This window comes from Brassica napus, chromosome C2 (assembly GCF_020379485.1).
Source record: "Brassica napus cultivar Da-Ae chromosome C2, Da-Ae, whole genome shotgun sequence".
NCBI classification, from domain to species: domain Eukaryota; kingdom Viridiplantae; phylum Streptophyta; class Magnoliopsida; order Brassicales; family Brassicaceae; genus Brassica; species Brassica napus.
In genome coordinates, this window is record NC_063445.1 from 8,561,244 (window position 1) to 8,584,699 (window position 23,456).

Genomic DNA, 23,456 nt, shown 5'->3' on the forward strand with positions numbered 1-23,456 from the left:
TGGACTAATAAATAAACATAAAGGCCCAATAAATTATCATAAATTCAAGCTAATCGGCTAGTTAGAAACACTAAAGAGAAAAGGAGAAGAAGATTCGCGAGTTGGAAACAAAGCAAAAAGAAGAAGTTGCTTCTTTGCTCGACATGTGTCGCAAAATAGGGATATGAAGAATAATGTGGCGCATTGTGGAGACTTTCTCTTCAACTTTATTAGTATAGATATATATATTGATTGTAACATTAAGAAAAAAATAAATTACTCATATGAACATAAATCTGAATAGTATTTAATTACAAATTTAATTTAATTAATAGATAAAATGAGCCCATTGTATGCTTTTAAGCCAAAGAAATAAATAATCTACGTTAAAACTATAATAGTATTGATCGTTACAAAACCTATAAATTAAAATACAGAGCATAAATACAATTATTTATTTGATACGACAATTCAAATATTATTTTTTTTTTGTTTTTTTGTCGAATCAACCGGTGCCGGTTCACAGGTTAGTAATAGATTTTTTGGATTTTATCGTATTTTTAGTTAATAGATTTTCATTATATCCAAATTTTGTAAAAACATATCAATTGGTAAAACCTCTGATAGAAGAACATAAATTAGTTTGGATTATATACGGTCACCGGATTTAGTGTTCAGTCACGTGTTTCGATCAAATATAAAATAATGCTTATATTTAAATTCGTTTATAAACCACATATGTACTCCACTAAAATGATTTAAATAATTTGTAAAAATAGAATATATTTCGCACTATTTAAATGTAGATGTACTATTAGCCCTCATTATTTGGTTTTAGTTGGGTATTTTGGTTTTAGGTGTTTTGATTATAAAATTTAGAAACTGTTCAGGTATTTACAAAGTTGGGTTTGGTTTCAGTTGAGTAATTTAGGTCTTTGGCTAGGTTTAATAGCAAAGTTGGAAACGGCTAATTTGCAAAAAGATATGGTCCGATTCAATTCCGGTTTGATTCTGATTTTTTGGGTGATTTTTATAAATTAAAAAAAATCACATAATTTGAAGGTTTTCAGTTTAGATATCAAGTAATTTGGATTGCTCGGATAAAAAAAAAAAGATAATTTAAACATTTTGAATAAAAAATATTCGGATAATTTGTTTTTCCGGGTAATTTGATTTATAAATAGTATTGTTAGGGTATTTGGTCATTTATGAATTAAATATAATTAATATTTGTAAGTATATAATTTGTATTTTAAAATTCAGAAACCCATTTGATTCTTAGTTCGGTTTCAGTCTTCCAGTTACATGCATATATTATTTGTTCGATTATTTATGAAATTCAGTCTAATTTTTGTTTTGTTTTTTTTATTTGGTACAGTTTGATTCGATATTCTGGATAAATATGCTCAGACTTATACAGTATTTTATAGAAATTCGTTTAAAACAATTATTTAATTTTTAAAACAAATCTGTGTTTTTTAAGTGCAGATCAAAATCTAGTATAAATTAATTTTTTTTACTTTAATTTTGTTAAGCGTGAGAGTTTCACTTTTTATTTTTGGTTCGGCTAAAAAAAAAAATTCCACCTAATTACGTTGAACTCTTTTATATGATTGAAAGAATATATTAATTTGTTTGAACAGTTAAGAAACAAGGACTCAACGTCGCTGTCTACGATCACTTCTTACTATCAAACGACATAATCCAAGCTCGAACTGGGACGGTATCGATGGTATGTCCCCACGCAAGAAACCAAATCTACGATCTGCATTTCTCGCCACTACGTCTCGTTATACTTTTATTATTCATCTGTTTTTTTATTTTTAGTTGTGTGAATGAATCTCAGGATTTCTTGTCGGTGCATTGAAAATAAATGTTGTTTTTTAAAAACAAAATTATTATCTTTTGGTTATTATGAAAGTTTTGGCCAATCAAGAATTTTGTTTTGTTTTATTGCGTTTTAACAATATGCAACCTTTTCTTATATGTATTTTTTGGAAGAACAAATTAATGTTTCTTTCTATTAGATAACATAATCACTTGATCAGTAATACGCACTCTTTTAGTTATGGTCAACATTTGATCACTTTATTTGTGGACCTATGATATATTTGCATTTGAATTCTTAATTGGACAAGGGAATATCAAATGATTTACCAATTCTAGTAATATATTGAGTTTATATATTAGGGAGATATGCACAAGATGTTACGTCGGTGCTATTCTCCTAACAGTTAAAGTGAATTGTTGATATCTGTTTTCACAACCATTTGATTTTTAGCTCTTTCTTTTTTATTTCCCGAAGCAAAGATATGAAAACAACGTTTTGGGGGGAATGAAAAATAAATAAAACAAGAATATATCCAATCTAATATCAAGAAGGATTGTTTCTGTAAGTTTATATTTGGAGGAAGAAACATACATATATAGAACGTTACGTTGTGGTTTTATGGTGATAGTGTATACCAAAAATTGATAAACGTCAAAGCCCTTTTCTCAAAATAAAAAAAATGATAAACGTCATATTTAAAACCGATTTTGAACATATGAAACATTTATATTCATTCAAAAAATTTAAAATTTATATCAAATGTTGTATTTAGAACCGTGTTTGGACATATCAAAATGAAACATTTACATTCGTCCATAAAATTTAAATCATTGATATAAAAATCATCGTTTCTTGAATTAATTAAAAAGAAATAATTTTTTTTTTTAGTTTTATAATTGTTTTAACCCCCACATATATTGTTTTATAATAAGCCCCCATATATTTCATAATCAGTTTTGATCATATCGGTTTCACAAACTAATCCAAACCAAAAGTTTTCTTTTGGTGATAGTTGGATCAACGGGATCTGATCGTGTTAATTTGTCTTCGCATTGGATACCTTTTTAGATCCAACAAAGTTCTCAATTCAAGACAATTTTCAATCAATTCCACTGCTTAGTTTCTTCGACAGTGGGGATTAACCATTATGAAAGTTTGGACTTCATATAAATAATCATACAATACTAAGAGATATAGACAAACATCAATTTTGAAGGTGATAAGTGATAACGCGTGAGAAAAGCTAATTTACTGGAGGAGGGAGAAGAAGAGGAGCAACATCTTGCTCCGTCGCTGGTTTCGCCTCTTCCTGTCGACCCCCAACGTTCGACCTGCCAAATCGATGCATCATGGATCGATAATAGCACGGTTAGTGGCTTAGGGTGGTTCTACAAAGATCAAATGGGAGTCAAAAGATTTGGACTACAAGGTTGCAGGAAAAGCCTATCAAGCCTCCATGCAGAGATGGAAGGACTCATATGGGCGATGTCCTGTTTGCGAGAATTACAGTACACCGTGATTCATATCGAGACGGACTGTTCCGACATGGTAAATATAATTGCTAACCCTACTGACTGGCCGGCCTTTGCCTCTGAGTTAGCTTTCTTCCGATTTCAACGAGCCGGTTTCTTGGAGTTCAACATCAGCCATATACCGAGGACTAGGAATTCTCGTGCAGATTCTCTCGCCAAGGAGGCAAGGTGTACCGGTGTTTTTTTTCCCATATAGATCAGATTCAGCCGGATAGAATGTCTCTTCGGAACGACTCAAGCCCGACTACCACTTGATCTTAAAAGATGGGCGTCGACAAAAAAAAAAGTGATAACGCGGATGAGAGCGAAAATATAAATTTAGTTATGGAAGTTACCGTAATATATATTTTCTATAAGTTACCGTAATATTAATATTCAGAAATAATTACCCTAATATTTATACAATAATTTTTTTTTGACAAAAAGTTTCATATAATAGCTTAATTTATTGCAGCTAATAACATCTCCAACCCACTCCGTAATGGAGATGCATTTAGTCACCTATTGAAGTTAATAGTCTTTCCAAGCAATTTATCTCATTCTTGCGACTGTTACAAAATGGGACATGAAATCTTGTCCCAGTTGGGTAATGCTTCCAAATGTTTGGTTATAATTTCAATCGGAGACAACTTCTACTGTTTGGAGTTCTCTGCAGTGCATATAAAACAAACATGATTCACATGATAGAAAAATTATAGGAATCATGTCATTTACTGGACGATGTTAATATGTCATAAAAGTGACAAATAAGTATCCTAAAAGGTGGGTTTAGCTGTATAATTCTAATTGACATGATACCCATTTTTTATTAATAAAAATCTAAAACAAAATGATGGTTGCATTAATAAAAATCTAAAACAAAATGGTGGTTGGTTAGGCAATCTAAGAAATTAAATGCATGAAAAGAATAATGTTTAATTCTTTCGAGTATTGCTTTATTTCGTGTCTAGCAATAATTATAGATAATTGTTTTTAATTTTTTTTTGTTATATAACTACTAAAAGTATTACTATTGATAGTTTTTGAAAGTAATTCATCAGTAAAGTTATTCTTTATTTCAAATATATTATATTTTATTAGTAAATATTTTAAAACTTGAGAAATATAAACTAAATAATTTCTCAAGTGTTTTAAAATAGTATACATTAAAAAATATTGAAATAATTTAGTTTTTCTTTTAAATAAGTTTGAAATATATATATTTCAATGCAGATGCATCAAAATTAGAAAAATTCTCTAAGATAGCATTTTTTAAGTTTTTGTCACAAAATAATATTCAATGGATAAAATGACAAAAAGAAAGTTTTATTAAAGGGTAAATATACATTTATATCCTATGGTTAACTAATTTAGACTTACAGTTTAGAGTCAAGAGGTGGAGTTTTGAAGATATAGTTTCAATCTTTTTAAAATAAAAAATTAAAATTAAAATTTTCAAAATAAAAAATAATTATTTTAATCATTTTTCTTATTGAATGTTATTTTTGTGACAAAAACTTAAAAAATATGATACTTGAGAATTGGCATCAATATTATGTTTGGGAAAGACTGAAACACATATACTCAAACCAGTTTATTTACCAAAATAAAACAAGATAATGTGTAGGGAATCTATTGAGTGTTGAGTCTCTATTGACATTAATATTAAATTAAAATTTACTTCTTCAACCTAAACAAAGAAAAAAAACAAATGGGTTCAAAACCCACTAGGCTCTCTTAAACACACTAGTTTCCTCCATTGACACTATTATCCCACTAGCTTCGAACTCATCCCATCTTTTCTGTTAAAACAATTCTTTCTCTTTCTCCATCTCTTGTGACCAACTGGGAGCAGAAACCAAACAAACAGAAAAAGAAAGAAACGTCTCTGTTCAAACATGGAGATTGAAGATTAATTGCATCCCTCACCGTTCTTCTTACACCAAACTCGTTTCTGTTATTAATTCCCTCTCTTTTGTGAGAGCATTAAACTCTCATAAATAAAGTAGAACAAAAAATATCATTCATTCCTTTGCTTCTTCCTCGCTGTTACTTTCTTCTTCTTGCGTTTTAAGTCATCTCTCTCCTTCTGCCACTTCGATTTTTTTTTCTCTCAGCTCTAAACCTGGAGCTTGAGATTACCCATCATCAAACTTCATATTCCTCGTGATCATCGAGGAAGCTGATCTCTTCTATGGAATGGAGATTTTGATGTCCTTCCTAAGGTTCTGTTTACTTTCGTCGGTTTTAGTTGCTGCTTCTTCCTCAGGTAAGTTTGATTCATTATGCCCTAAAGAAAGCAAACATTTTTACATTGTTTGATTACATTCAGACAAAACCCAGATAGATCAACTTGCTTTTTCGGTTTTATTTATTATATTTTCAAGTTTTCAACCAACGTATTATAATTCTGGGTTTTATCATTTAACAATGGGCTTGTATTTCAATTTCAGGATTGGACTTGTTGTCTCCATCATCATCACCACCACCGTCTCCGTTACCTATTGTCTCGGTCCCTACTGCTCCACCAGGTATATTGTAATGTTCTGTAATAAGCATGAATCTTGGATCTTGAACTTGTAATGCTCTGTTTTCTGCAGGCCCTGATTCAGATAAACCTCCATTTCCATCGGTGGCTCTCCCTCCGCCTATTCCAAGCATTGTGCCTCCTAGAAATGGTTCTAACAAAAAGCCTCCTGTTGCTCCTGGTATAGTACCTACCCCTTATTATTACTCTGTTTCGCTTTTTATGCCATAAACTCATTTTGTGGTCTCTGAATCAGTTGCATCTCCGCCAGTCATACCAAAGTTACCGCACTCTAGCTCACCTGGTATGTTGTGGTTTCTGTAACTATACTTGAATCTCTTATTTACTTTCCTCACATTGTCTCTGTTTAATCCTCTGCTCTGAGCAGTACCCACCTCTAGTCCAACAAGAAACTCACCAACTACCCACCCGTGGGCTTTCCCCATTGAATCTCCTGCCGGTGATAACACAAGTCCGTTTGCTGCACCATCTAATGAAACTGCTAAACCCTTATCTGTCTTACCACATAAAGGTTTTTTTCCTTTTTAGGCCATCAATCATATGAGTTACTCTTGTTTCCAGTATCAACAAGACTAACTTCATGTTGTTATTACATCGCCAGAATCTACTCCGAGTAACATACACCATCATTCTTCATCATCTCCTCCTTTGTATCATAGACATCATCAAGAGCCAAAGAAGACCAAAGATAGTCCAGCTCCACCACCACCACCAAAGATGTCAAACCGTAAAGGTTTCCACTTTACCGTACCCTCTGAGATACTTAGTTTTGCCAAGTCATCACTCTTCTCAGTGATCTTGATTCTCTCTTTTTTTTTTTTATAGGTCCAATCTCGTCCTCAATGCACCCCATCTCCATAGCTCCATCACCTTCTCCCACCCAAGGTTTGCTTCCTCCACTCTTAAAACTTTTTCAACAACAAATAGACAAAATCTCTTCCTCTTTAACCTCATTGCTAAACTAAACTCTCTTTATTCCTCCTTAAGCTTTTCCTCTCAGGTCCTCTTCAAGACCTTCAAAACCTCGAAAACTCCCACCTCTTCAAGCACTCCCTCCTCCTCCCCCTAACTCAGGTCCCTCTCAGATTTGTTTCAGACACTGTCTTTTCATCATCTTTGTTTTAATCTGAAACCACATTTTTTTTTCTACAGATTGTTCATCAACCGTCTGCTTAGACCCCTACACAAACACACCTCCAGGATCTCCATGCGGCTGCGTCTGGCCTATTCAGGTCGAGCTTCGTCTCACCATGCCCCTCTACGACTTCTTCCCGATGGTCTCAGAGTTCGCTCGAGAGATAAGTGCTGGAGTATTCATGAAACAGAGCCAAGTCCGTATAATGGGAGCCAACGCAGCCACTGAACAGCCTGACAAAACCATTCTTCTCATCGATTTGGTCCCGCTTGGAGACAAGTTCGATAACATGACAGCAATGCTCACTTACCAGAGATTCTATAGAAAGAAAGTATACATAGATGCAACAACCTTCGGCGAATACGACGTGGTCTACGTGCGTTATCCTGGCTTACCAGCTTCTCCCCCTTCCGGCGGCATGACTGTTATAGATCAAGAACCGTCCTCTCGTAATAATAACAACAACGGGATGGTGAAGAAACCGTTCGGAGTTGATGTTCCAAAGAAGATGCGGAAGAGAGAGATCAATGGTGCAAGCATTGCTGTGATTGTTTTGTCGGCTGCTGCTTTTATCGGTTTGTGTTTCGCCATTGTTTGGTTCTTGGCTTTCCGGCGAGGGAGAGCTCGGCGGCGGCTTTCTACAAGAGCATCACTTGCTCAGCGTACACTACCTTCTCTCACCAAGCCACCAGGTAAAAAAAAAGGAATGATTAGTTCCATTTAGTGTTCTAAAAATCGGTCCAGGCGACTCCTAGGCGGGCGTTCTTGAACATTGGTTTAGCTCAACTTAGCTTTGTGGAACATTGCAGGTTCTGTGAGATCTTTAACCGGAAGCCGGTTTAGTTCTACTTCACTGTCCTTTGAGTCAAGCATTGCTCCGTTTACTCTCTCTGCTAAGACGTTCACTGCAAGCGAGATAGCGAAAGCTACTAATAGCTTTGCGGAGTCGAGGGTTCTTGGTGAAGGCGGGTTTGGAAAGGTGTACGAAGGTCTTTTCGATGATGGAACTAAAGTAGCGGTTAAGGTACTAAAGAGAGATGACCAGCAAGGTGGGAGAGAGTTCTTGGCTGAAGTTGAAATGCTTAGCCGTCTTCATCATAGGAACTTGGTGAATTTGATTGGTATTTGTATCGAAGATCGTAACCGTTCCTTGGTTTATGAACTTATACCTAATGGCAGCGTTGAATCTCACCTCCACGGTATGTTTTTTGAACCTCCACGGTTCAGATTGTTGGTCTTTGAAACTAATGTATTGTTCTGTTTCTGTTTTTTTTTCTGTAGGGGTTGATAAAGAGTCTTCGCCTTTAGATTGGGAAGCTCGGTTGAAGATAGCTCTTGGTGCAGCTCGTGGATTAGCGTATTTACATGAAGACTCAAGCCCAAGAGTTATACACAGAGACTTCAAGTCAAGTAACATCTTGCTTGAACAGGACTTCACACCTAAAGTCTCTGACTTTGGTCTAGCTCGAAATGCCCTTGATGATGAAGATAACAGACATATATCCACACGCGTAATGGGAACTTTCGGGTAAATACAAACCAGAACTAGGCCTGGGTGTTAGAGTTCTAGAGATAACCGCTATTTATAAAATCGGTTCGGTTTTGGTTTGGTTTTCAGTTCGGGTAACAGTGTTAGGAACCAACTAATTTATATAAATTTCGGTTCCAATTCGGTTCTGATTTAGTTTGGTTTTTCGGATAATTCAAATAAATTTAAATATTTTGGATAAAAATTGGATAGTTAGGTTCTTGCGGATAATTCAGATAATTTAAAATATTTTGGAAATAAATTATTTGAGTAATTCGAGTAGTTCGGTTATAAATAGTATTTTATTTTTATTTTTTATAATTTTAAAACTAAATATAAGAGTAATATTTGTAAGTATAAACCGTATTTTAGATATTCGATTACCTGTTTTGTTTTTGGTTTTTCATTTCTAGAGATATAGGAACCGTTCATATTTGTGAACATGGGTTCTGATTCAGTTTTCGGTTCTAGGTTAATATGCCCATACCCAAGTAGAACCGGAACAAACTCCTCCAAACTGTTTTTTTTTCTTTTTTTTTTAACTTGCAAGTGTTGCTCTTTGATAGGTATGTGGCGCCAGAATACGCAATGACAGGGCATCTTTTAGTGAAGAGCGATGTGTATAGCTACGGAGTTGTGCTTCTCGAGCTACTCACGGGGCGTAAACCAGTGGATATGTCACAACCACCAGGTCAAGAGAACTTAGTTTCATGGACTCGGTCTTTTCTCACGAGCAAAGAAGGGCTTGAAGCTATTATAGACAAGTCTTTAGGACAACCCGAGATCCCATTCGATAGCATAGCTAAAGTAGCTGCTATAGCTTCGATGTGCGTTCAACCGGAAGTATCGCACCGTCCTTTCATGGGAGAAGTAGTGCAAGCTTTGAAACTTGTATGCAATGAATGCGATGAAGCTAAGGAACTTAACTCTGTAAATTCACTTACTCAAGATGATCGTCTGGGAGATGATAATGGAGCTGAGAGCTCTTGTGGTGGAGAGGGGTCTGGCAGGATGGTTCGGTATCCGTTGCTACCGAGTTATGACTCTGAGCCTGACACGGAGAGAGGACTTTCTGTGTCGGAAATGTTCACCGGTTCGGGGAGGTTAGAGAGAGTGTCTAACTCTGGTCCCTTGGCCTCGGGTGGAAGCAAGAGGTTCTGGCAAAAGATGAGGAGATTGTCCACGGGGAGTTTGAGTGAGCACGGGTCATCATCACTCATGGTACGGTCTGGTTCGCGGTGAAGGATCTTGGACTGGTTACAGAACATTGGAGTTTTTGATTGTCCCTTTTAAGTTAAGAAAGGTGTCTTGTATTACAAGCAACTATTCTTAACCTTATGGAAACCGGTCAAGAGAGATCATGCCCGGTCCAATAGTTAGTTGAAAAGATGTATTTGTATCTTTAGAAGGAACAAGAGATCATGTGTTTATCTGATTTGAATGTACATATCACGTTTAAGTCGAAAGGCATCACACCTTTCTTTACAGTCCCGGTACAAGACCGGTTCGCTAGTCTATATTTGATTTTGGCTATCTAGGTGTTACAGAACTTGTAAACTAGAGCTAGTTAGTAGTAGGCAATAGCCAATGGGCAATGGGTAATGTAAAATGGAAACCCTTATATTTTGTTTATGTTATGAATTTTATTTTACTATTGATGATGATCAGTAACATGCACGTAATAATTCATGTAATAACTGCACAATTTCATAATATAAGAGAAACACAAACTCGTCAATCAAGATATGTATCATGAATTTAGCCATTAGATTAATTCTTCATTGGTTTCTATATTTGAATTTGGCAATCAAGTAAGATGTAACTGGACTTGGAACTAGTACGTAGCCAATAGCCAATGATGGGTAATGAAATCGAGACCTCATATTGGTCATTGGTCTTGTTTTATAAAATTTTATTTGGCTATTGATGATGATCTTCAAAAGCAAGGCCAGAGAGACAAACTCTCCTCAGATAATCAGAAGAAGCTTTTAAATTCGTTTAACCAGTGAGATTCCACTAGTATCACCACCCCACTCTTCAAATACAACTATAACGTTCTGAGGCTTGAGCCATGAACGAGGTACATGATACCTACAAAAAGAGACACAACTCTATGTATCAAGATTTGTATTATAAGGCAACATTCAAAAGAAGAAAAAAAAACAGTTTTGTTCTTACCATCTTTGAGAAGCTTCACCACAATTACTTAGACATTTCGTGGCTGTGAATGTTCCAGCGTAGTTGCAACGTCCACAGTTTCCTTTAGCTTTATAAGCAGCCCAGTGACGTCCAATGTTTCTACCGTTTATCCAAACTTGACCTTTCCCCATTGTGTTCATGTCCACAGCCAATGGTTCGTTTCCTGGTGGTGCCGCAAAAATAGACTGCAACAATTCAAACATAAAAATGTTTTTTTCATTTGTTCATAATTGTGTTTACAATCTAATTATGACATTATAGTATTTGCTTTGTTTTGTGTTATCTTACCTTGTACCAAGTCAATGGTTGATTCTTGGCCAAAAATGATCCTTGATTCCATCTCACAGAGGAAGTCGGGGTATGAAGACTCAAAGCTTCACCTTTCATACCAACCTGTTCAAATCACATTTTAAACCATTTGTTATGATTAGTTTCTTGTTATTATTAAGAAACTCAAAACTTATTGGCTTTGAAGATCAAAGAGGACCTTATAGGACCATTTCCATTTTGACATGTCCCATGTTCCTGAGTTAACTCCCTTTAGTGTGACCGCTCCAAGAACTCCTTTGTTCCACGTCTCAAAGTGTTTACCAACATTCTGCAAACAAACCAAGAACAACCACGAAGTTCAAAGATCTAATTAACAACAAAAACTGCTTTTCAAAGAGCTAGTTGGGTCTCGGCCAGCCGGATACCCCCCGTTATCAAAAAAAAAAAAAGAGAGCTAGTTTATCTCATCAGGAACTAACAGGAAGACCAACAACAACACTCAACAGAGCAAGCCTGTTGACACCTGCGTGTAGCTTGATCTTCTGGCTAAATGTTAGTGAAGTATGTTCAAGTGATCCATAAGCCCTTCCTGTAACAGAGAACATACCATACAATGTTGTTATGTTACAAAACTAGACAAGCTTTGATTTTTTGTCTTAATATTACCTGCAAGCTGGCCATTGACAAACACATGAAGAGCATGCCCAGCCGACAAAGCTGTAAGAAGAGGGAAATCACCAGTCTTCAAAAACCTCTCACCAGCACCAACTGTAATGCTGAGTAAAAAAATAACCACAAGCAAATAAACAAACCGTGAGTTTATTTTTTCCAGGAGACTGACACAAGTCAAGAGAGTTTTGAAGTTATACACTTACTCTGTTAGATACCAGAAATAGTCAGACTTGTCCCAAGTCATGCTTATCTGTTCCACAAGCCCGTTTCTTGCAAACGTACCAGCTTCATTCACAAAAGGAACCACTTCATTGAATGATTCCCAAGAGAATCTTGTTCCTGTTGAAACCATATTCCTGTGTACGCTTGGTGCATTCACCTGTTTAATTCAATTTAATTTAAAAATCAATAAGATAACTAACTTTTCTTGACAAACAAGTTTTCTTTCTTTTCTTACCTTTGCGGTGTTGTAATATTCTGTTTTGCAATCAGGTAAAATACTAACGGACCAAGGAGGCAAATCATATGGGAATCCACGGAACATAACTCTCGCTGGAGAGTTCACATCGTTGTTCGATAAAAACGCAGCACAAGATGACTTAGACCAGAACACATGAGCCTGAAAGCAACATTCAAATGATCATTAGGTTTCTTTCTATAAACGTTAACAAAAAGTTACAAAAGAAAAGATTTGATCCTCTACCTCTTGTTTAGCTCCAAGATATGTGACGGTTGCATCAGCAGAAACCAAAGCTGGCTCGCTGAGTTTGATGACTTTATGTAATGCTTTCAAGTGACTGTACTTTGGTTCTCTTGGTAAGCCTTTACGTAGTAAACAGAATCAGATTAGCTAATCATTCAGACAGATTTGATGTGTGTTCTCAGTTTTGGTTAGTACCGTATTCATCGAGAGGTGCGTCGTAGTCATAGCTTGAAGCCATGAACTCACCAGCAGTTCTGTCGAAGTTCGTCCCTCCATGATACTATATAAAAAGAAAACGTAAGTTGAACCGAGATGTTATTTTACACTGTTTTATGTGTAGTCATTGCATTCATATGTAGCTCTGTTTTATATTTACTTACCATATAGTAATTGACAAAGGAACCTCCGTTTTGTATGAATCTTGCAACGGAGTATGCTATATCTTCCACTGGTCTATATGGTACAGCACCTCCAAACTCTGTATACCTGAGATTTAATTTACAAATTGTTTTATTTATTTTTTAAGTTGAGAAAATTATGATTCTAAAAAAAGAAAGTTGAGTAAATTATCCTACTACAATCTATAATTTCTATTTAACTGAATAAAGATAGTTTTATTTTCTCTGCATATTGATGTTGTGACTTACCAACCAGTCCAATTCTCTGTCCACATTTTGGGCTTGTTGATTGAGTTTGGTTTGAAACCCTCACAGTAATAACCATTGCATGTGTCGATCTGGAATTTGCATTAACAGAAAAAATCATCATAAAGGAAAGGAGAAATTTGAGAGAATTCAACTTCACAAATAAAATGTAATACGTAACTGATCCAAATTTTGTTTGTATTATTTTAATTTTGTACTGAGAAAAATAAAATAAAAGCGAACCGATGTCAATGATATATTCCGGTAAAACCCAACCCATACCAAATCCACAGAAGTTTGGTTTAGATCAAAAACCCAAAATCATTTTTGTATTCAACTAAAAAAAGATGAAGAATAATTTTCAGTTTTTCCTACAATAAAAAATAAATACTTTCTTTGCCAAGGTATTTATAATTAGAGAGAAGGAAAAGGAAAGAACATACAATAGGAGAAGGAGCATCCTCTTGCTTGCACATGATCCATGGAACACCTGTTTGGAGTCCTAATGCCATTTGAGCTGCCCACTGTGTGTAAGCCTTCGCTGGTGCACCAAGTTCCCACTCCACTGGTCCATATTCATTCTCAATCTGTCCATTTTTTTCATTTACATAATAAAAACACTTTTAATTTGAGCCGTCCATGTCTAATCATTGGTTAATGATGATAATTAATGTAACAAACAGCAACAATATGTGAAACCTGTGCAAGAATGATGGGTCCTCCTTGGGTTTGAAACAACCTTTCTGCTTTCATCATCCATACAATCTTTTCAGTGAATTTCTTCATTGCAGCCTATTCAATATCAATTAGAATTAACATTAATCATCAAATAAGGAGACAAAAATGTTAACATAAAATGGGTGAAAGATGGGTATATATAGAGTTTAAACCTTGAAGGGCTCATTATCCGTCCTAAAAGCTATACCAGGAACAAATTTGAGCCAGACCGGAAATCCCCTAGAAAACCATAAAAATTAATTAAAATCTTATAACCAACGACATTTTTCTTTTTCTAAAGAGAAATTAGTAATTTTATCTTACCCGAAGTTCCATTCTGCGCAGACAAAAGGACCAATCCTGAGATTAACATAGAGACCAGCTTGCTGCACCAACTTGATAAACTTAACCAAATCATACCTGTCTCCAAAATAATACTGGACAACCAAATAATACAGAGAAAATGAGAAGAGATGTGACTTGTGAGAGAAGAAAAGTAATCAAACAAACGGTTTAATATTTATTCTTTTGTAATTACATTTCCAGGAGAAGGTTCGTGGCCATTCCAAAAAACATAAGTCTCTATCACATCCAAGCCTCCTTCTTTGGCTTTCTGTATAAGACCAGGCCACATCTACACAAAACAGAGCATTCAATGATTCATGCATTTATTGTTTAGAATAAGAAAAAAAAATCTAACACATTATGTAGACAATAAGCAAAAACCCATGTGACGTAGAAAGCTTGGAAAGAAAAACACATTGCACAAAATCAAATTAAGCCAATAAATTCAAGAAAACAGAGGAAAATAAGAGTTTTATTTATTTATCAGAAGTTATGAAATTTACATTTAAGTTTTTTTTTTTTGATAAAAATTTACATTTAAGTTCTGCAGAAGAAACACTGAATAAATAAATAAAAGAAATTGATTGATGTGAATAAATATTATTACCTCAGGGGTGCTTCGTGGATAGTGAATGGAACCTGAGAGAAGAATTCTTCTTTGTCCATTGATGATCACAGCTTTACGATCATAAGAGACTGTTGCTTTTACTGAACAGATCAATGATGAATAACAAAGAATAGCCAGAAAAATGGAGACTTTATCTCTAACATTCAATCCCATTTCTTTTGATTTTCCTGACGAATAAGATTCGTACTGAAAGAAAAATCTGTTAAAATGGGCTTTTGGGTTTGGAGCAATGCTTGTTTTGGAGTAATATATATAAGAAGAGAGAGATGGTGATACATATAAGATGATGTATGTATAGATTTTAAGGATACCATATCTATTCTTTATTCTTGGAAGAGATTAAAGATAGAAATTTATCTTGAGTCTGTCTAATCTTGTTTGCTTTGTGCGGGTGACTTTGAAACGTCACAACCTACTTATTTTAGTTTGATTAATTTTGGATTTTCTTTTTTTCCTTCCTCTTGTTATTGATTAGGTAGCTCACCCACAATATGAGGGGATATATATTTGTAGTATTGTTTCCTTTAAAACTATAATTTCAAAAGAAAAAAAAATCAAGTGTTTTATGGAGTAGTAAATAACATAATGTGGAAGGAATTCGATGGACAAATACTATGCTTAAATAATTTTTTTTGATGGTTTGCAAATTGGAATTTTCAGAAGGAAATAATCAAGAGTAATAATTATGTGAAAATAAAATGAAATTTACTTATAATTGTCCTTTTTATTCATATTAGGTTCTTATTTTTGAAATTTAATACAAGCTAAAATGATGGTATCTTTTAGTTATCTTTTAAAATATTGTTTGAAGATTCTTTTTATACACTAAATGAAATTTAATTTTCTACTTTACCCCTAACTATTCTATTATTATTTTTCTCAGTTTTATTAATACATTAAAATAATAGGGTTAAAAGTTAAGGTGGTGTTATTCAATGGTAGATTTCAAGTTAATTCTTTAGCTTTTATAATCTAGTGTTATTCAATTATTCATTTTAAATCTTTTATTGAAATCTAGTGTTATTGGTTTTTGTATTTAAAATATTAGTATTAAAAAACTTTGAAACCTAGTGTTATTGATTTTTTTATTTACAGTTCTCTCACTTAAAGAATTTAAAATCTATAGTTATTCAATCAAAGATTTGAATATAGCATTTAAAATCCTGTATTATTAAAATTTGATAGATTCTTGCAACTTATTTGATCTGAAAGATTTTAACTGAATTTGGAGATATTTTCATGTGTAAAATAGATCACTCAAAATCTAACCTTTTACCTATAGATTTCAAAAACATTTTTGTTATTATTATTGCAAATGAATAAATCGTGCCTTTTTTCTTGATATTATGTTATTTGGTTTGTGCATTTTTTGAAGATTCTTTTTATACACTAAATGACATTTAATTTTCTACTTTACCCCTAATTATTCTATTATATTTTTCTCAGTTTTATTAATACATTAAAATAATAGGATTAAAAGTTTTTGTTAAAGTCTTACATTAAAATTATCAAATAATATGTAGTTTCTCAAAAAATTTACAATTATATTAATAATGTGAAACAGAAGAAATATTAATTGAACAAATAGACTGATGACACACAAAAATCATTCTAATAAAGGTGTGTTGGTCTAGTTATCAGTACAAGGAGTTAGTTTCGTTGTATCATAAGTTTAATCTATGTCCTTGGACAAAAAAAAAAAGAAAGAAAGAAAGTTAAATCTATGTTCGGAAGGATAATTTATACCATGCCGTGCTCTTATCAACCGTATATATACATCCCGACCACCCACGGCTAATGGCCATCCACGTCCGCTCTCTCAACCTGTGGATTTTATCCCGTTCTAACGGTCGGTGTGTTAATTTTTTCAAGGTCTAAAAGTCATGTTTACTGACCCTACAATCAGAACAAGACTTTTATCCATGCTTTGGCCTCATTCATACGGTATCACGAATCACTTCCCGATAGGTCATCCATCATTTCACTACTTCAGCTCAAGCACGCTAAACACTGGAGTTATAAACGGATGTGTGATGGAAAAGATAAGTCAACTTTGGTGACATAGATAGCTAAATCAATCATCTTAAACCTTTCCATATATCACAACTCGGAATGTTATAATTTACCTCCTCTCAAAAAACGCAACGTTCTTGTTGCGCCCCACGACATGTCTCCAGACGCCTCTCGGATCAGAACCGAGATGGCTAACATGACTATGGAATACACATTGAATGCGAAGATTACACATTTCATTTTTGGTAGTAGATCCATAATCAAAAAAGTGTTTGTAATTGTTCCAGAAGAAATGAAAAAAAGATATGGTAGAGCTAAGACACTTATTGTATGAGGTCTACCACTTATAACGCCCTGACCGCCCACGACTAATGGGCTACACACGCCCGCTCTCTCGGCCCGTGGGCCCTCTTCCTTTCCAACGGTCGGTGCGTTAATTTCTTCAACACCGAAAGTCATGTTTACTAACCCTGCAATCACCACAAGACATTTCCCGTGCTTTGGCATTACTCACACGGTATCGCGAATCACTTTCCGATAGGTCACCCATCCTTTCACTACTCCAGCTCAAGTACGCTTAACTCTGGAGTTCTAAACGGATGTGTGATGGAAAAGAAAAGTCAATTTTGGTGACATAGGTAGCCAAATCAATCATCTTAACCCTTTCTATATATCACAACTCGGGATGTTACAATTCACTTCCTCTTAAAGAACGCAACGTTCTTGTTGCACCCCACAACATGTCTCAAGACGTCTTTTGAGTCAGAACCGAGATGGCTAACCTTGCTCTGATTCCACTTATAACGCCTTGACCGCCCACGGCTAATGAGCCATCCACGCCCGCTCTCTCGGCCCGTGGGCCTCGTTCCTTTCCAACGGTCGGTGCGTTAATTTTTCCAAGGTCCGAAAGTCATGTTTATTGATTCTGCAATCACCACAAGACATTTCTCTGTGCTTTGGCCTCACTCACACGGTATCGGAAATCACTTCCCGATAAGTCACTCATCCTTTCATTACTCCAGACTTGACTCTGGTGTTCTAAACGGATGTGTGACGGAAAATATAAGTCAACTTTAGTGACATAAGTACCCAAATCAATCATTTTCCATATATTACAACTCGGAGTGTTACACCACCGTATGTCTATCTCAGATCCATTAAAATGTGTTGCCTAACTTGCCTCCGCTTTGAACTGATAATTTATATATGATAAAACAGAACATATATATATATATATATATATATATATATATGTGTAAAATTCGCTTTGATTCATACATATAAATAAGTTCGAGAGAGTACAAAACGGTGCTTTTCTTTGTATCCAAAAAGCCATTGCGTATGGATATACTTTCTTATTTTGAATTGTTTCTTTTCTTATTAATTTAATATTGTATTTGTAGTAATGTGTTGAGATATATTCGTTCACATTTTTGCTATTTGGTTTCGTCTTGAGAAAGAAAGCCAAGCCAAGTTGCCACATTCACATTCATGACGTAGTTAAAGCTCTACCGTCCACGGGAACCAGAAAGAAATGGAGGCTCTAATTACCATCTCGTTAATAACAACATATCTAGAAGACTAGATAACTTCTTAGTTCTTACTATAAATTACTCTTTAGATCAAATCAAGATAAATAAATTTGATGTTATGTTTTCTCTTATATATATTTCATTTGATATTATTAATATCATTTTGACCAAACTAAATATTTCATCTGTTTTAAAATGATCTATGTTTTTCAAAAAAGTTGTTTCAAAAAAAATATTTTTATATTTCAATTTATTTTATTAGGCAACAATAGAAAATTTTAAGCTTGGAAGAAATTAATTATGTTTATTGAATTTTGATTGATTAAAAATTGTTGGAAATTGTTAATAGAAAAATAATGCATTATGATCAAATTTTAAGATGTTTTTTTTAGTATATGTGAAAATTCTAAAACATACTCTTTTCGTTTTGTTAAGAATTAAGATAGATATGCAAATGTGCCATGAGCAAGAATTCATATCTATGTAGCTATCCAAAAATAATGTGACTTAGTTTCATGCAACTGGTCGATCGAACTTGAAACGGTTACATATCTCAAACTTTTTTTCTTACCTCCCGAACACAAAATTCTAGATTATTTTAATCATTTATAATCTATGTAAAAGTATCAAAATGAATTTTTTAAAGAACTGAGGGAGTATATTTTTCGAAATGGATGGAATATTTATTTGGTTTTCAGACATTGAACGAACAAACATCGGTAGGTGGGACACTACTGGCATGATATGAAAGGGAAAAAAGAACACAAATTGCTACTGCCGAAGTTAAATATACCTCTAATTCACACACTCAATTTTTTCTTTTGGATACACTTAAATTTATAACAACTCGTATTCTTTGTCATTTTCTAATTTAAACCAGTATTTAATATTTTCAGTGTCGTAAAACAAAATTTGGAGTTATTCGAAACAGCGATATAAAAACAATTTCATGGTTGTTAACAAAATGGTAGCTTGAGAACTAAGTTATATCTATCCTACTTTTCAATTAAAGTAAGACTAATAATGTAAGTCATGTATTACAGATTTTCGATGCAGATAGCTAAATTGAAATTAATAATAAGAATCGGTTGACTCTTTTGTTGTTTTATGATAATTGAGATGGCGGTCTGGAATCTCTCGTCACCGGTGTGTTCACAAAGGTATATAGTTACGATTCAGACAAAAACCCGAGGGTAATTCCACGTCAGATTCAAAATTGGTCCTACACAATTACAGTTACGATTCAGACAAAAACCAAACCTACCTTAACCTTTGAAGTCCTTCTCTGATTCGCGCCACGTCAAGTATTGTCCATACGGATATTTGTCTTTCATTCCGCCAAGTAGATTAGTTAGCCAATGTTTTGTGCTAGTTGTCGCAAGTGGGTCTCGTCTAGTTTTTTATTCCCCAAAATATTTGGGTAACTATTTTTTCGCTACCTAAAGTAGATACATATGTATTGGCTGACGGTCCAAGTTTGTCTATTTTTTTTTTGAAAAGAAAAAAAAAATTAAATTAAATTAAATTGTAACTTTTTGAGTTTTGTAGATAAATAACAAATAAATTACGATATTTATCTACAAGACTCTATGAAATTACGTCGATACTTCCACATATTATGGGTAACGTAGGAGACATCTCTATTTTTCCCCGGAGGAATCTTTAGAATTACCACTGCTTAGCTTTCAATTCGCCTCTGACCATCAAATGAAATGTGAATAACCCGTCCTCCTCTCTTTGAAACAAGGGGCGCTTAAGGTTCTGTCGGTGCTTGAAACAATTTTGTCTTCTCCATATTACTATATCTCTAGAGTCAATAATTTTATATCTCCATATCAGTCACTTGCTGAACTAATTTTTTCAAAGAGTTAGAAAACATTTAAAGAAAACGATAGTTACGTAACTAAGGGTCTGACTGGTTCAAACGCAGTGGTTGCGATTGCGGTTGCGGGAGTTTGCAGATGCAGGTGGTTGCGGCTTTTGGCGGTTTTAAGAGATTTGTACGACTGGCACTGCAGTTAGAAATTGGTGCGTTTGCGGAATACTTATGACTGGTTAACTACCAAATGCAGCTGCCGTTAAATAATAAATTAACAATATTTACATTTTATATAATTATAAAAATATCAAAAATCATAATATTATGATAAATATAAAAATTATATTTAGAAAGCTATAGTTTTAAAATTTTAAAAACTATAGAAAACATTTTTATTTTAAAAAAATATAATATTAATTAAAATATATAGATATATTTTAGTATTTTATAATTCCAATTTAAAAATTTTATTGAATATTTTTATTTTTTTGTATTTATATTATTTTTTTTAAAAAGAAAATTTTTTATGACCCTCCCGCAACCGTCCGCAACCGCAAACGCTAGTTGGAACCAGCTTTTAAATTTAAGACGTTTAGAGCGGTTTGAAGCGGTTTAGAGCGGTTTGAGTGATTGTTGCAAAACGCCAACAAGCGCTACCAACCGCAAAAGCTTCGTTTGCGGGTGGTAGCGGAGAAACCAGTTATGCCCTAACTCGACCCAAACTAATAGCTTTAAAAATTTCAGTGAAAAGACATCAAACTTATAAAATTGGGCTCCCATTTCCCAGTAGTTATATAGTCTTAATCACATTCTTATATTTTTAAAATTCACGTTTTAATATTTTTAAAAATCAGATTTATATTGATTTTACGAAAGAAACACTCGAGAAAATTATCAGATATAATTTATGTAGTTGCAAATTCTTTTAACGGTGTCGGCCGTCGGGTTTGAGTTCGTATCTTGTTGGACGGTATATAAATTACGTTTATCAAATTTTATTTTATTTTTTTGTATGAGCGTTTAACAAAATTAGCACAACTATTGTCAAATATTGGTTTTAATAAAACTGTCAAGGATCTTGTGGTAGAATGGTAAAAGAAGACGGGCTTAAACACTAATAGATTATAAATTTAATTATTAGGAAAGTGTATCTTAGATAAGGTTTATCTTACTAAACCGTCTTACCCTTATGTTATGTTTTCTATTTTTTCTAGGGTTATGTCTTGAAGTCGGCTTATGCCTTTGTATATATACTCACGTTAATGGTTAATACAAAACACAAGTTTAGAGTTTACAATATCATCTCAAGTTTACATGGTATCAGAGCGATAAAGTTCTGTGACCCGAGTTGTTTTTTTCCGTCGTTCGTAGTCTTTGTTCTTGGTAAAAACAACAGTCTAAAGTTATGGTCGACGGTGACATGTCTTCCGCTACCAAAAGTTCGTCTGCTCAAGTTGTACAAGATCAAGGTGGTGCCGTCAACATACCTACTCCATATTCTCTGTTTGCATCCGACAACCCAAGAGCGTTGATAACATCGGTGATGTTTACGGGTGACAACTACAATGAGTGGTCCACGGAGCTAGTTAATGCACTTAGAGCTAAACGGAAGTTAGGATTTATCGATGGAACAATACCAAAACCTACTATTGATGATCCTAAATTCGAGCTCTGGTCGTCTGTCAATTCCTTAATTGTTGGCTGGATTCGTTCGTCCATCAAAGCCAGTACGATCAACAGTTACGTTTATCTCCGACTCTCACAAGTTATGGGAAAACTTGAAGAAATGTTTCTTTGTAGGAAACAAAGTTCGTATCCATCATCTTAAAGAACAGTTGGCGTCTTGCAAACAAGATGGACAGTCAGTAATGGATTACTTTGGTCGTCTTGCTAAGATGTGGGAAGAGCTAGACACAAACAAACCCCTCCCACCTTGTACTTGCAGTGCAGTAACTGTCTACGAGAAAGAAAGAGAAGAAGAGAAGGTCCATCAGTTCCTTATGGGCTTTGACGAGTCGCGATTTGGTGTTGTGTGTCAAGGAATTATTGCAACAGACGCCTCTATTGATTTAGGTGATGCGTATGCTAGAGTCGTTTGCGAGGAGCAGCGTCTTGCCTCTTCAAAGGAACGTGAAATCCAGCAGAGTGCAGTCGGTTTTATGGCTAAGAAAGAAGCATCTGAGACACAAAATTCTGGTCAAACAAGACGAGTAGTTCATTGCTCTCATTGTGGATGTCCTGGTCACGAGAAGGCTAATTGTTGGCAGCTGGTAGGTTTCCCCGACTGGTGGGAAGAGACACCACCAACCCGAGGTGATACCAGAGGAGGGAGAGGCGGTCGTGGTCGTGGAGGTTACAGCTCAGACCGCAACAACACTAACGGCACAAAAGTCCACAATGCTCATGCTACCTCTTCGAACTCATCATCGTTTCCAGTGTTCACCGAGGAACAGTTGAAAGCGCTCACTCAGATGATTAATGAGAAAAACAAATCGACTGAGAGGCTGACTGGTAAGCTTTATGGTGATCTCATTCTAGACACAGCTGCCTCTCATCACATGACAGGAGAGCTCTCGTTTCTAGAAAACATCACAAGTATTCCCTCTTGCCCAGTTGGGTTTGCAGACGGGAATAAAACTTATGCGACGCATACCGGTGTCTTTCACTTGTCCCATAGCATCACATTACCAAATGTGTTGTTTGTGCCGAATTTAAACTGCTCTCTTATCTCAGTGTCTAAGCTACTGTGACAGACGAATTGCATTCCTCTTCTAACCGACACTATTTGTGTTTTGCAAGATCGTTTCATGAGGACGCTGATTGGAGCAGGTGAAGAGAGAGATGGGGTTTACTATTTTAAAGATGTTATGGCTGCACGTGTTGAAGTTTCTGACAAGTATACTCGCTCAGTTGATCAGTTTCGTTGGCATCAAAGGCTTGGACATCCTTCATTTTTAGTGTTATCTTATTTACCGTTTGTGTTAGATTCTAATAAAGCTTCCAGTCCTTGTGACACTTGTTTTAAAGCTAAGCAAACTGGAGAATTTTCTATGAAAGTTTAAATAAAACAACAGAATGTTTTGAGCTTATTCATTGCGATGTCTGGGGTCCTTATAGAGTTCGATCTTCATATGGTGCTGTGTACTTTCTCACAGTGGTTGATGACTTCTCACGAGAAGTCTGGACTTATTTACTTCTTGAAAAGTCAGAAGTTCAAACCGTCCTTAAGAACTTTTGCAAGATGGCTGAGAAACAATTTTCCAAAGAGGTTAAGATTGTTCGCAGTGATAACGGAACCGAGTTTATGTGTATGTCTCATTTCTTTTGTGAGAATGGGATCATCCATCAAACCTCTTGTGTGGCTACTCCTCAACAGAATGGA

The 23,456-nt window shown here is 34.8% G+C and overlaps 3 protein-coding genes across 3 annotated transcripts; 2 read left to right on the forward strand and 1 right to left on the reverse strand.

Annotated features, from left to right (window-relative positions):
* The first annotated feature begins 5,040 nt into the window (after nt 1–5,040).
* On the forward strand, nt 5,041–10,017 carry LOC111211998 (receptor-like serine/threonine-protein kinase ALE2). Its single transcript, XM_022713366.2, has 12 exons — nt 5,041–5,590; nt 5,775–5,852; nt 5,922–6,029; nt 6,105–6,152; nt 6,237–6,380; nt 6,471–6,602; nt 6,695–6,754; nt 6,857–6,943; nt 7,022–7,696; nt 7,814–8,203; nt 8,286–8,532; nt 9,099–10,017. The coding sequence occupies exons 1-12, from the start codon at nt 5,521–5,523 to the stop codon at nt 9,772–9,774; spliced, it is 2,715 nt and encodes a 904-aa protein (XP_022569087.1). The 5' UTR covers nt 5,041–5,520; the 3' UTR covers nt 9,775–10,017.
* A 200-nt stretch (nt 10,018–10,217) lies between these two features.
* LOC106377554 (beta-galactosidase 4) lies at nt 10,218–15,177 on the reverse strand. Its single transcript, XM_048747117.1, has 18 exons — nt 14,690–15,177; nt 14,276–14,371; nt 14,062–14,174; nt 13,911–13,977; nt 13,720–13,812; nt 13,464–13,607; nt 13,024–13,112; nt 12,757–12,862; nt 12,572–12,656; nt 12,377–12,495; nt 12,131–12,292; nt 11,877–12,052; nt 11,668–11,777; nt 11,481–11,590; nt 11,219–11,329; nt 11,020–11,124; nt 10,711–10,916; nt 10,218–10,623 (listed from the first exon to the last, which is right to left on the reverse strand). Exons 1-18 carry the CDS (start codon nt 14,861–14,863, stop codon nt 10,521–10,523), a joined length of 2,169 nt encoding a protein of 722 aa, XP_048603074.1. The 5' UTR covers nt 14,864–15,177; the 3' UTR covers nt 10,218–10,520.
* Nucleotides 15,178–21,479: 6,302 nt separating this feature from the next.
* Nucleotides 21,480–22,824, forward strand: LOC111211996. Its single transcript, XM_022713364.2, has 2 exons — nt 21,480–21,801; nt 21,875–22,824. Exons 1-2 carry the CDS (start codon nt 21,480–21,482, stop codon nt 22,822–22,824), a joined length of 1,272 nt encoding a protein of 423 aa, XP_022569085.2.
* The last annotated feature ends 632 nt before the right edge of the window (nt 22,825–23,456 follow it).

Excerpts from the sequence above, each read along its gene's own strand:
- LOC106377554 (XM_048747117.1), bottom strand. The coding sequence starts at position 14,863 with ATGGGATTGAATGTTAGAGATAAAGTCTCCATTTTTCTGGCTATTCTT. Across the intron at positions 13,608-13,719 it reads GACCCATCATTCTTGCACAG|ATTGAGAATGAATATGGACC; the intron begins GTTTCACATATT and ends AAAAATGGACAG. Across the intron at positions 10,917-11,019 it reads AACCATTGACTTGGTACAAG|TCTATTTTTGCGGCACCACC; the intron begins GTAAGATAACAC and ends GAATTGTTGCAG.
- LOC111211996 (XM_022713364.2), top strand. The coding sequence starts at position 21,480 with ATGGTCGACGGTGACATGTCTTCCGCTACCAAAAGTTCGTCTGCTCAA. Across the intron at positions 21,802-21,874 it reads TCGTTCGTCCATCAAAGCCA|GAAACAAAGTTCGTATCCAT; the intron begins GTACGATCAACA and ends GTTTCTTTGTAG.
- LOC111211998 (XM_022713366.2), top strand. The coding sequence starts at position 5,521 with ATGGAGATTTTGATGTCCTTCCTAAGGTTCTGTTTACTTTCGTCGGTT. Across the intron at positions 6,030-6,104 it reads AAAGCCTCCTGTTGCTCCTG|TTGCATCTCCGCCAGTCATA; the intron begins GTATAGTACCTA and ends TCTCTGAATCAG. Across the intron at positions 8,204-8,285 it reads CGTTGAATCTCACCTCCACG|GGGTTGATAAAGAGTCTTCG; the intron begins GTATGTTTTTTG and ends TTTTTTCTGTAG.